At 41.7% G+C, this 12,024-nt stretch overlaps 2 protein-coding genes across 3 annotated transcripts in view; one reads left to right on the top strand and one right to left on the bottom strand.

The window, feature by feature from the left end:
* LOC121917435 (laminin subunit alpha-3-like) overlaps nucleotides 1–547 on the bottom strand; it is a 177,831-nt gene extending 177,284 nt beyond the window's left edge. The window contains exon 1 of the mRNA XM_042443401.1: nucleotides 199–547. Within this exon, the coding sequence (XP_042299335.1) occupies nucleotides 199–495 (297 nt within the window). The 5' untranslated portion in view covers nucleotides 496–547. The remainder of the gene's footprint in view (nucleotides 1–198) is intronic.
* A 2,034-nt stretch (nucleotides 548–2,581) lies between these two features.
* The window catches only part of LOC121917434 (ankyrin repeat domain-containing protein 29), a 54,967-nt gene continuing 45,524 nt past the window's right edge, over nucleotides 2,582–12,024 (top strand). For both annotated transcript variants that reach the window (XM_042443399.1, XM_042443398.1), the window contains exons 1-2: nucleotides 2,582–3,316; nucleotides 4,465–4,569. The gene's annotated coding sequence lies outside the window, so the exon portion shown is untranslated. The remainder of the gene's footprint in view (nucleotides 3,317–4,464; nucleotides 4,570–12,024) is intronic.

Here is a 12,024-nt window from a genome sequence, read left to right as displayed (position 1 = left end):
TGCAGCATTATTATTATTATTATTATTATTATTATTATTATTATTATTATTATTATTATTATATCCAAATGCATCTGAGGAAGGAGTCGACTGAAGCCTAGGGAAGCTGATAGTGCCCCTTCCTTCCTTTCTGTGCGCCTGACAGGTGCCACAGTGGCTGCCCTTCCTCCTCCTCCTCCTCCTCCTCCTCCTCCTCACCTGGATGGCCTGCCCTGCAGGGAAGGCGGCGGGGCCCCCCACCATCTTGCAGAAGAGCTCGGCGCGGGGGCTGCCCTCCTGGTCCTGGCCGCAGGTGGCTGTGGCCCCGATGGTGGCCCCCTGGGCCAGGTTGAAGTAGGGCGGCTGCAGGAGGCTGCTTTGGGAGCCCACTGGGGCCCAGCACCCGAGCGCCAGGAGCAGCCTTGCCGCCGCCATAGCCATGGCCGAAGGGGGCTCCCTGCTTCCCCTTCCTCCTCCTCCTCCTCCTCCTCTTGTCAAGTGGCTCCTCCTCGCCATCTTTCCCTCAGAAGAGGAGACCTCTTCGGCGGCGTCTCTTCTTCGTATGGCTCTTCGGAGGAGGAGGAGGAGGAGGAGGGAAAGGCAGGAGACCGGCCTCCCTCCCTCCCTCCCTCCCTCTTTCCTTCCCCTTCTCTCCCCTAGTCATCAGCAGCCTTTTGTTTTCCACAGAAGAAGAAGGGCACCGAAAGGGAAAGGGAAGGAGAAGGCACCCCCTGCTGCTCGCCTTGGAAAGGGAGGGAAGCCTCCTCTCCTGAGGGGAAGGAGATGGTATCATCATCATCATCATCATCATCATCATCATCATCATCATCATCATCATCGTTATTTGTGCCCTTGTCTTTCCCCAGAACTTGGGACTCAAAGAGGCTTCACAGCATTCAAAACAACAGGACATTTAAAAACATGGGGGGTGGGAAGGGGGAGTACATTAAAAAAAGGAATTAAATTATGACAGTATTAAAAGAATAAAACACTTTTTTTAAAAAGACAAAACTAGAGAGAGAGAGAGAGAAGAAGTATATCAATTTTTGGTTAATATGGACCTACTCAAAACAAACGGCAGAACTTGCCCACAGAGAATCCTGCCCATAGGGAAGCATTGATTTGATTCCTGTTTTGGTGCTGAATGTTTTAGAAACACAGATTTTAACTTCCCTATGGGCAAGCATTCCCCAATGGTCCCCTATGGGCAAATGGTCCCCAATGGTCCCCTATGGGCAAGCATTCCCCAATGGTCCCCTATGGGCAAGCATTCCCCAATGGTCCCCTATGGGCAAATGGTCCCCAATGGCCCCCTATGGGCAAGTATTCTCCTATTTTTCTCTATGGGAAAGTATTCCCCAATGATTTCCTATTGGCAAGTATACTTCAATGGCCAACGATGGCCAACAGATTAGAAATGACCAGTATACCTCCCCATCCACAAAGAAGGAGACACAAAAAGACTGCAGCAGCTATAGGACCGTAGCACTAATATCCCATGCAAGCATACTAATACAGCTCCACAGCTATGGTCAAATGCACCTAATTCTTAATTTTAAAAAAATTAACTCAGTTAAATTCTCATCCATTCAAACTGACCTAGGAGCAGTACACTCAGTTCAACACAGTGAGACTTCTATATATACACACACATAGGATCTGACTGAAAATCACTTCATACTATAACCAGACTGAGGTGATGGATTTGTGTATGTGAACCAATCAGGAAGAAACTCTTCTAGAACATGGCCACATAGCCTGAAAAACCCACAAAGAACTGGAAAGTTTGTCTCCATGCATCTGAGGAATCAAGCTTATACTACAAATTCTGTTGCACAGTTAGTCTCAAAGGTGCTACAAGATCACTTTGCATACTGGAAAGTGTTTAGAAGAGGATGACCAAGATGCTAAAGTCTCTGGAAACAAAGTCCTATCAGGAACAGTTCAGGGAGTTGGATATGTTTAGTCAGAGGTGACATGTTAGCCATCTTTAAATATATAAAAGTCTCTAAATATCTAAAGCCTTGTTTTCTACTGTTCCAGAGCATACAACTTGAGCAAATAAATTCAAATTACAAGAAAGAAGATCCATGCCTAAAACATTAGGAAAAATTTCCTGATGGTAAGAGCCAAAACCAGATTAGGCTTGGTCCCTATGGCAGTTTCAAAAATGAGGTTTCTTTTGTGTCTATCTGCAAGATATTTAAAGTGCTACAGAAATTAAATAAATACAAAATAGAATAAGAGGTACAATACACAGCAACGCCATTTCCTTAACCCATTTCCTGCCATCCTCCTTTTCATTCCAGATCTCTCCACTTCTGAAAAGTCTTTTGAGACCAGGATTCAAATCCATGCTTAGATATAGAAAGCTGTTGGGTGACTCTGGACAAGTCACATTCTGCTAGCCTCAGAAGAAGGCAATGGCAACCACCCTCTGAACAAATCCTGCCAAGAAAACCACAAGATAAGTTTGACTTTGTTGTTGTGTGCCTTCAAGTCATTTCTGACATATGGTGACTCCAAAGAAAACCTATCACAGGGTTTTCTTGGTAAGATTTGATTAGAGGTAGTTTGACTTTGCCTTCTTTGGAGGCTGAGAGTGTGTGACTTGTCCAAGGTCACCCAGTGGGTTTCCGTGGCTGAAAGGGGATTCAAACAATGGTCTCCAACCAGTATACCACATTGGCTCTCAAGTTTGACTTAGTGTCAATGTAAGTCAGAAATAAGTTGAAAGTACTCATTAATACCACAAATATACATGGTTGTTTGCCAGGAGCAAAGAAAATGTAGTCAGTGGACCCCATGTAGCCAAGTCCCTGAAAAACCCTCTGATCTACCTAGTGCCCCCCCCGGGGGGGAGGAACATCACCTCTCAAGTGCCTTAAAGAATGGCGTTTTATGTTAAAACACTCCCAAAACTTCCTTCGTATGTCAGGAATCAGCTAAATAATAGAAAAAAGCCCAGTGAATTAGATGTGGATCTGGAAGTGACAGTTCCAGTTACTTCTGGGCTGGATTTTGGCCAATTTTAACCAAAAATGCGGTACAGTCCATTGAATGGGGGTAGAAAAGTGGGGAAACAGCCTCCTCCTTTGCCTTTGGTATATTCAAATTTAATGCAAGTGTTTATCCTAATTTGTTTCTCTCCAACCCTCCTCTTTAACTGATGGATTTTGTCTTTTGTGGTAATGTTTATATGATTGTCCTAATAGGTTTGGAATTAAACTCATCAATGTGCAAGAAAAAGATGTGGGGGTTGTCTACACTGAACAAATAAATTCAGCTTCAAATAAATTCAGCTTCACCTTGCATTTTTCCAGGCTGCAGTGACCCTGTAAGTGCCACACCAGAAATAAACTGGGCTTAAGTTGTACTGACTGTCACACATTTCCCATGCCCAGATTCAAATTGGTATAAAAGCAGTGCACTTTTTTTTCTTCTCAGCATGCCAAAACCTATCAATCAATAGCCTTCTTATTTACCTGTCAATCTTGTCAGTTTGTGTGTTTTTTAATTTTAAACAATCTTTTATTTTAAAAATATACATTAAGAATGGAGATTAAAACCAAATAAAAAGATCAACACGAGAACAGACTGTAAACAGATTACAAGGTTCAACCAGTTTGCACTCTAATGGTTGCCTGCCCCATCCAATCCTCTCCCAGCCTTCACATCCCAGTGAGAGATCATGAGTAAGGGAGGGAAGTCTAAATATCTCCTTTCCCCCTCGCCCCTTACTATCTATTGTTTTATTTTTAAACATGTGTTTTTAATGTCTCCTGGTGTGCAGAGAGAGAGAGAGAGAGAGGACAGAAGCTGCCCATGCCCTTCACTGCAATGGAGCTTTTCATCCCAGTTACTGCCACCCCTTCTCCAGCAGAGCTCTGCTGGCAAAGTTGCTGCAAAGTCAAGCAACAGTGAGGGGGAAACCCAATTTACCCCTTTGCCACTGATCTCATGGCTGGGCTCTGCTAGGGAGAAGCCAGCAGCAACCAGGTAAAGTGCTCTATTGCTTCATCCAGCAAAGGAGATGGGCAGCTTTATTCCCCATGGTGTATTGGAACTAATGGAGCAAATGATAGATTGGGCTACTCCCTCCCTCTTCCCCCCCCCCCTTGAGTGACTGATTGAATGAGCGAGGGAGCACACACACAGATGTATGCCCCCAGCCCTTGCAAATATAGAGGGATGACTGCATGTAAAAAAAAAAAGTTTATAAAATACTAAACACTTCCATTTCAGAAACCATGCTAGCTTTCGGTTACTATGCCCTGTATGTAAAAAATAAAATAATGGCAACACACACCAAACTTGCCCACCAATTAGCCTACCCATCTCAATTCCACCTCGATTCTGACACATCTAAAAACTCTGGGTTTCCCCAAAACTCTGAAGTAAAAAAGTAAGTTTTTAAAATTCATATTAATACCTAAAAGAAGTACTTTCATTGTATAATCAGGTGTGCGTTGTTTGTTCTTACAGAACTGGAAATGAAGTGAATATGAATTCTTTTACCTGCTTAGACAACCACATGATCTGCCTGTCCACTTCATTCCTATTCATCAAAATCTTCCAAAGAAGTTCACAGTAAGTTATCAAATAACACTGGCACTTTACTGATGCTGTTTTAACCTTGACAAAGTGCTGAATTAGCCTCTGGCACAGGAAGACTGAAATATAATTTTTGACACTCTGCAGAAAAAGTTCAATGTAATATGTAAGTTAATATTTCTCTAGCAGGAAATATATGTTTGAGTCAACATTTTAATCTCTGAAAAATTAAGACTCAGCCATACATTACACAGAAGAATGTATAGCTGTATCCACCTATCTCGTCTCTGTTCCCTCAACCTCAAGAGCCCGTATCCAGCATTCAAACCACCATACCACATTAGCTCTCTAATTCTATATGCACATTTATACAGCTCCCGTACAGGAAAACAGGTTTCACCTTAACATTAGGAAGAACTTCCTGACAGTAAGAGCTGTTCAACAGTGGAACACACTCTCTCAGAGTGTGATGGAATCTCCTTCTTTGGAGATTTTAAAATAGAGGCTGGATGGCCATCTGATAGGAGGACTTTGGTTGTGTATTCCTAGATGGCAGGGGGTTGGACTGCACAGCCTCTTCCAGTTCTATGATTCTATGAATTCTTTTTCTTGGAAAATGACCATTAAGATCTCTCAGCAGTTTTAGAGCTACTCAATATGTGTGTGTGTGTGTTGTGTGCCTTCAAGTCATTTCCAACTTATGAGGACCCTAAAGCAACCCTATCATGGGATTTTCTTGGCAAGATTTGTTCAGAGGAGGTTTGCCACTCCCTTACCCTCAGGTTGAGAGCATATGACATGCCCAAGGTCACCAAGTGGGTTTCATGGCTGAGTGGGAATCAAAACCTGGTCTCCAGAATCCTAGTCCAATGTTCAAACCACTGCAGCATGCTGGCTACTAAAATAATGAATACTGATTTGTGGAGACTCCTACAGCTTTTCAAGGAATGAGTATGTGTATGAAGAAAACAACAGGGGACATTCACATGATCATTGTCAGTAGTTGACCACATTGCTTTCTTCTGCCCCTGCTTGAATCAGGCTTGTATTGAACATGAGCCATCCACACCTGAAAGAAGTGTAGGAGTGCACAGGGCTGGGGGAAAGACTGACTTGTCGGGGTGCAATGAATGTTCTCCATATTTTATTTCAGATTTGAAAGGAGTTATCCAAGGGCTAAAACTATACAGGTACACCCTGATTATTGGACAGGCTAGGGACCACAACACTGTCAAAATGTAGACATGGTTGAAAAGCATTACCTAGTTCATGGGTTGATAGCACCAAGGTGACAAAAAAAAGAAAAGGCATGGGGTCAACAGGGGGGGGGGGGGGTGAGGTATGAAGTCAACTGATAGGGGGAAAGATATGGACTCAGCTGAGAGGGGGAAAATCAGTGCATGGATGCAAAATTGTTGTGGAAACACTTGCAAAAGAGCGGACCACAATATAAAGTATTGTGTAGTAATTTAGAATCGATGAAAGAAGAGGTCATCAAAAAGTGTGGCATCAAAAAGCCTGCATAAGGACAAAAGTTCAGCACTTTGGTTAGCTCCTTTAGAATCTAGAACAGTGATGGCACGTCTATTAGAGACTGAGTGCCCAAACTGAAAGGCGTTCCCTCATAGGGTGTCACCTGGTGCCAGGAGGTGGGACTTCTGGGGGGGCAGGACCTCTGCCTTCTGGGGGTGGGACTTCCAGTGGTGAGGCTTCCCCAGAGACAGTTAATGGCATGGGAGGGTGGAGAAGAGAAGGAATAAGAGCATGCCCTGTTCCTCTTCTTCCACATCCCTCCCATGCCTTTAAGTGTCTCCGGGGAGGCAGCTAAAGGCATGGGAGGGTGGAGTAAGATGAGGAACAGGCACACACCTGTTTCTCCTATTCCCGCGCCCTCCCATCTCTCCATGTACCCTCAGAGATGGCTTCGCATGCCAAAAAGGGCACCTGTCCCATAGGTTCACCACCACTGATCTAGAATAAAGCCCAGAGAGGATTAATTATACCCCTGGCATAGAAGACAATAGCTGCTTCTGGTGGTGTGCAAAATGGCTGCTTGCTTAAATGTGTGTGAATTGAGATGGCAGGGGATACAGTAACAATCAAAAGGTTGTGTAAAATTAGACCAAGGTGTGGGGACTGTTCAGCATGGAAAGCCACAATGGAGTTTGAGCACTTACTACCAACTAGAAATTTATGCAAACACACAAACAACAGGTGGTCTTCAGAAGTGATCTATATTTCTAGTTATGCAGTTACTTCTGTTCCAAATGAAATTATTCAACTTAGTTATTATGCAAAGATCCAGCTCAATTCTTTTGTCAAATATTCCGTCATCTTAAATGTTTTTGTATTTATGCTGATTATATACAGTCGGCCCTTCCTTTACACAGGGGATCCGTTTTGGACCACCACCACCCCACATAAGGGCAAAAACATGTACAGTCAAGTCCCATTAGAAATAATGGGGCTCGTGTCTGCGGCATGCTGTGGGGCACACACCACGGGGGGGTACCCCATTACTTCTTCCAGGGCACATCTGCATTTTTTCTGACACAGCTTCCATCATATGCTGGAAGCCATGTAAGGCAAGCCCACATATAACACAGGCACACTGTACCTTCAGTCAAGGACCGTCTACCCTTATTGTACTGCTGTAAGACTGGCCATTAGCGCACATATTTTTGTGAAGGTGTCTTCCATGGGTGAACCCATCATGTTCCTGCTGCTTAAAGACAGAAAAGAAGTGGCTTATCAACAGAAAGTGGGCAGTTCTAAATCTGATCAATGAATTAGGTAAACGGTGGAAGTGGTGGTAGCCAAAAAGATAAAGCATCTAGGCAAGTATGTAGTAAGACACACAGATACAGACCGATTCATGAAAATGCAGTTTTCTTCACTTATTTTATAAACTGTATTATAAATATTTAAAAGTATGTACCTCCCCTGTTCTCATGTAGACAAATGTCAAAGAACACATTGTGTTGATTTTTATTATAAGCTGTACTTCAGCATATTTTACATTTGACTCTTTGTATATGTTTTTATAGTCAGTTTGTAGTAGTTTCTTTCTTTTATTTAATTTGATGCTGCTTCTTTTTCCTTGCCTTGATTTTCTATGAGTATAGTCACACTGTACAATTATAGCACTTCAATAGCAGTGTAACTTCCATGACTCCATCCTATGGTCCTGGGATTTGTAGTTTCAAGAACAGAATTCTTTGGTAGAGAGCTCTAGTGATGTAGCTGAAGTGTGACGCCTAAAATATCTGAAGTATTTCACCAGACAACAAATCCTAGGATTACATAAGACAAAGTCATGACAATCAAATCAGAATCAAACTGGTATAATTTTGTAGTATAGCTATGTCCTATATCTATGTTGCAATCGTTTTTATCATTCAAAATGATAGATGAACTTTAAAAAAAACTGCAAAGTGTTTGGACATTCGGAATGTCAGAGGACTACTCAGAAGAGTTCTGAATAAGTAGGGTGTTTCGAGTTGCTGTTTTGAAGCAATACCAGAAGTGCCCTCATCACCATTTTTTGACCTATATGACAAAGAAAAGGAACTGTTGGCAGCAGCACATTAAAAACAGGATGTGAAATACAAAGGATGTAATGTCAATTTTCTCCCCAGGTATTTATCTGGCAAGATAGGTGACAAGACTACATCAATAGCACATGGAACAAATAAAATGCTATTCCTGACTTTTAAAGATTCCCTTATTTTCTGTCAATAGCTGCTTGTATTAAACATCTAACATAAATTTAGCTAGATGGCTAGTCATATGTTAGTATCGCATTCCCCTGCTCACCACACTTGACCAGTGGCATAAATTCTAGGGCAAGTAGTCCATGTCCTGTGTAAATTTTGCATTTTCAATTATGCTTTTGTAGAATATCAGATGTTCTTATTTATATTTGTGAAACACTAGGCTGGGCAAAATTCCATTAAGACAATAATGGAAAACAAGAATTAAGTGTAATTTGCCCACAGTGCTCTGAATTTAGCAAAAGAAGCCAAGATGCCTAAATAGTTGCTGACCACAAGCACACAAACAGCTCCTTTGTCTTTGTGGCTTATGTGTTTTCCTGGATCAGTTTAGTGTGCTCTCCATCATGCTTCAGATCAGGTCGGATCAAATTGTTAAAGGTTAGGTTGATGATCAGCTGAAAGCTAATCCTCACCACATGCTAACTTTCACAAATTGCATATACTGTGCATCTTGTTTTAAAGGCAATAATGTGGAATCTAGTCCCTGTCCTTGGTCCCAGGATGAAAAGATGCAGGGCTGTGGCTGCCCATCAAATATGAGAATAAAGCACAGGACATTTCTGGCCTGAGGGTGCTTTCTTGCCTAAAGGTATATTTGTTAAGGGAAGCTGCTATTAGTTGCTCTATTACCCAGAGCCCTGTTAGGAGGATGTAGGTGTTGCCACAAGGTATTCTGTCTGTCAAAAGTCAAAATATTCCTGAGCCTCTGACCTTTAATACAGGTTAGCTTCCTCGAGACTCTGGAATTATTGAGAAACCAACCAACCAAAACCATAAAGAGGAAATGCTGGAAATTTAACAGCAATTGTTTGGGAAACCCCAGACACCAAACAAAACCATAAATAAAATAAAAGCATAACTTCAAATGCTGATGCGGCAAAAGTTCTTCATTTCAGTTCATATCTTATGACTCAGTTCATGAATAATCTCAGGAATCAAGGACGTAAATCCAATTTGTAGCTCCAGCTACAGCAGACTTATCAAACCAATTACTGAACAGCAAATCAATACTTATGTAAATCCTAATGATGTAATAGGCCACATCTCGGCCTTTTGGCTAAGATCAAGTGTTCTTATCAGATTTTATGGGTCTACTCTAGTTAGGACTTGCGATTGGATTTAGGCCAGAGGCTCTGGCTAACCTGGCTATTAGGAAGAGTGAGGCAACTACCTCAGAAGCACAGCTGTGATATCATGAAAGAGTTTCAGATTGCTTGTGAGGGGTTTTTTTGTGGGGGTTTTTTTTTTTTTTGGTCACATGTACCAAAATAGTTTGATCACAAGTTTAGGATAATCTGTACTTTGACCTGGCTAAAATGGAAGAACAGCAGAAGCTTTCAGTTCCTTTAAGCCCTGTTGAACTCAGTAGGCCTAAATGTAGGTATATTGGGTATTTTTTAGAACATGTCCTATGCACATTTACTTCAATGTAAATTCCACTATTTCAATTAGTCTTTCTGTCTAGGATAGAGTCCTTAGGGTGGCACGATTCAATTCTGGATAACAGAATATTTGTAGAACATATATGCACTGTATGTGCAAAACAGTGATGAGAATCTCATTTAAGATGCTGTCAATCTAAATTGTTACAATAACAAGCTTCCATATGTCACACATACTGTTCCCATCCTCATGTCATGAACAAACATAGTGTTGGCTGCACACCAAACAACATTGTATAATACAGACATTGTATTAAAAACAGATTTTACTGTACTGTAAGTTTTTATTTTAGCATTATCAACTGCCCATCAGTAAGCCAGAACTTATAACCTTCTAGATGCAACATTGTTATATTGGTCTTAACATAATTATACACCAGTATAATGTGAACAGTCCTGGCCTAAATACAATCAGGCCTCAGTATCTGCAGGCTTGCCATCCACTGATTTCAGTATCCGCGGAGAGCAAGCCCATGTTATCCCCAGTGGTGGCGCATGCACATGGCATGCACCACCATTGAAGTTCTGTTGTCCTTAATGGCAGTGCAGCACATGCATGCGCCACCACTGAAAGCAACAGGACTTGAGCATCCGCTGATTTTGGTATCCATGGGGGGTCCAGATACTGTGAGACAACTGTACCCTAAAGGCACCAGATCCCATCTGGTCATGGAAGCTAAATGGGGTCAGCGCTGGCTAATACTTGGTTGGGAGACTGCCAATGGAAGTATATTGGGATATCTTTAGAACATGTCATGCAGACCAATCTGAATACCAGGTGCTGTATGCTATATTTGAGAAGAAAGAATTGGCAAAGCAACCTCTAAGTATTCCTTGCCTAAGAAAACCCTGTGAAATTCATAGGATGACTATAAGTTGACAGGTGACTTGAAGGTACACATGCACGCACGCACGCACGCAATGTAAACAGGCACAGACAATAATGCCAAGCCAAGCCAAGGAAAGACATGAAAATAAATCCAGCTTCCCTTATTGAGTTATTTAAGGATAGGTAAACAGTTAACTACAGAATGAGTCATAAAATACACAAGAAAAGGGGAGGGGGAGGGGAAGTTGGCAAATGAAAGCATGAAATCATAAACTTGCACACAATGTACTAAAGTCACACAACAAAATCGTAAAGAAAAAATTCCTAAGATGGGAGGGGAGGAATAAATATTTTTATACTCATAGCTCTACAGTTCAGAAAGGTAGATCCAGTTACTGCAGGATTGGTATACATTCCTAGAGTGAAATGCAGGCTAAAATCCAGGCTAAAAATGGGACATCCTCATGAGAATACTCCTAATGAGTCAATAGATCTTACATATGTGTTGACTTTCTAAGTTCCCACTGATCCAGTGGATTGCTTCTAGTGGACTATAAATTTGATCACATTCAATTCATTGGGGCTTCTGAGAAGAAATATAATGAGTTGTATTACCAGTGAGGAGAGCCAGGGTGACACAGTGGTTTGAATGTTGGACTACAACTCTAGAGACAAGTATTAAATTCCCCACTCAGCCATGAAACCCACTGGGTGATGTTGGGCAAGTCACATACTCTCAGCCTCAGGGTAAGGCAATGGCAAACCTCCTCTGAACAAATTTTGCCAAGAAAATCTTATGATAGAGCCACCTTAGGGTCACCATAAGTTGGAAACTACTTGAAGGCACACACACAAAAACCACATTACCAGTGATACAAAGACATAATGGAATTTGTTACAGGCTGATAAATTTGTTTTGAGCAGCATACACAACAGTGCCACTACTGGATGGAACCGAAAGTGCATTGTTGCTCACTCACTAAGTGTCCAGTTATGCATACTGTGGCAAATAAGGTTCTTCAAAGAAAGGAAAGGATTCCTTAGAGTGACTGAAGAATGCTCAGTTGCCTAATGACCAAGTTAATGTTCCTATGTGTTGGCCTGGTTTGAGGATTTGCCATTCGTGTACTGGACTTGTATTATGAGATGCATTTTAGTTCCTGGAAAATGAATGTCCTCTCTTTACTACAGAAACAGAAATGTTTTGCTTCTGTTTCTAGACAAGACACTTAGTCTTGTCCAGGGTAGAAATAAGGAAATTACACTGAATGCAAACTATTGTGGGGACTCTTGCCTCACCAAACCATCATGGTTAAACTATAGAATTTGCTATCTTGGTTAAATAGTGATGTTTGTCAACTTGAGACAGATTTAAAAGGAGACTGGAGAAATTCATGGTCGATGGGGCTATCACTGACTACTGGGTGAAATGGATATGTATTCT

The sequence above is a fragment of the Sceloporus undulatus genome, unplaced genomic scaffold (genome assembly GCF_019175285.1).
Source record: "Sceloporus undulatus isolate JIND9_A2432 ecotype Alabama unplaced genomic scaffold, SceUnd_v1.1 scaffold_18, whole genome shotgun sequence".
NCBI lineage: Eukaryota > Metazoa > Chordata > Lepidosauria > Squamata > Phrynosomatidae > Sceloporus > Sceloporus undulatus.
This window is presented reverse-complemented; position numbering and strand designations above follow the sequence as displayed.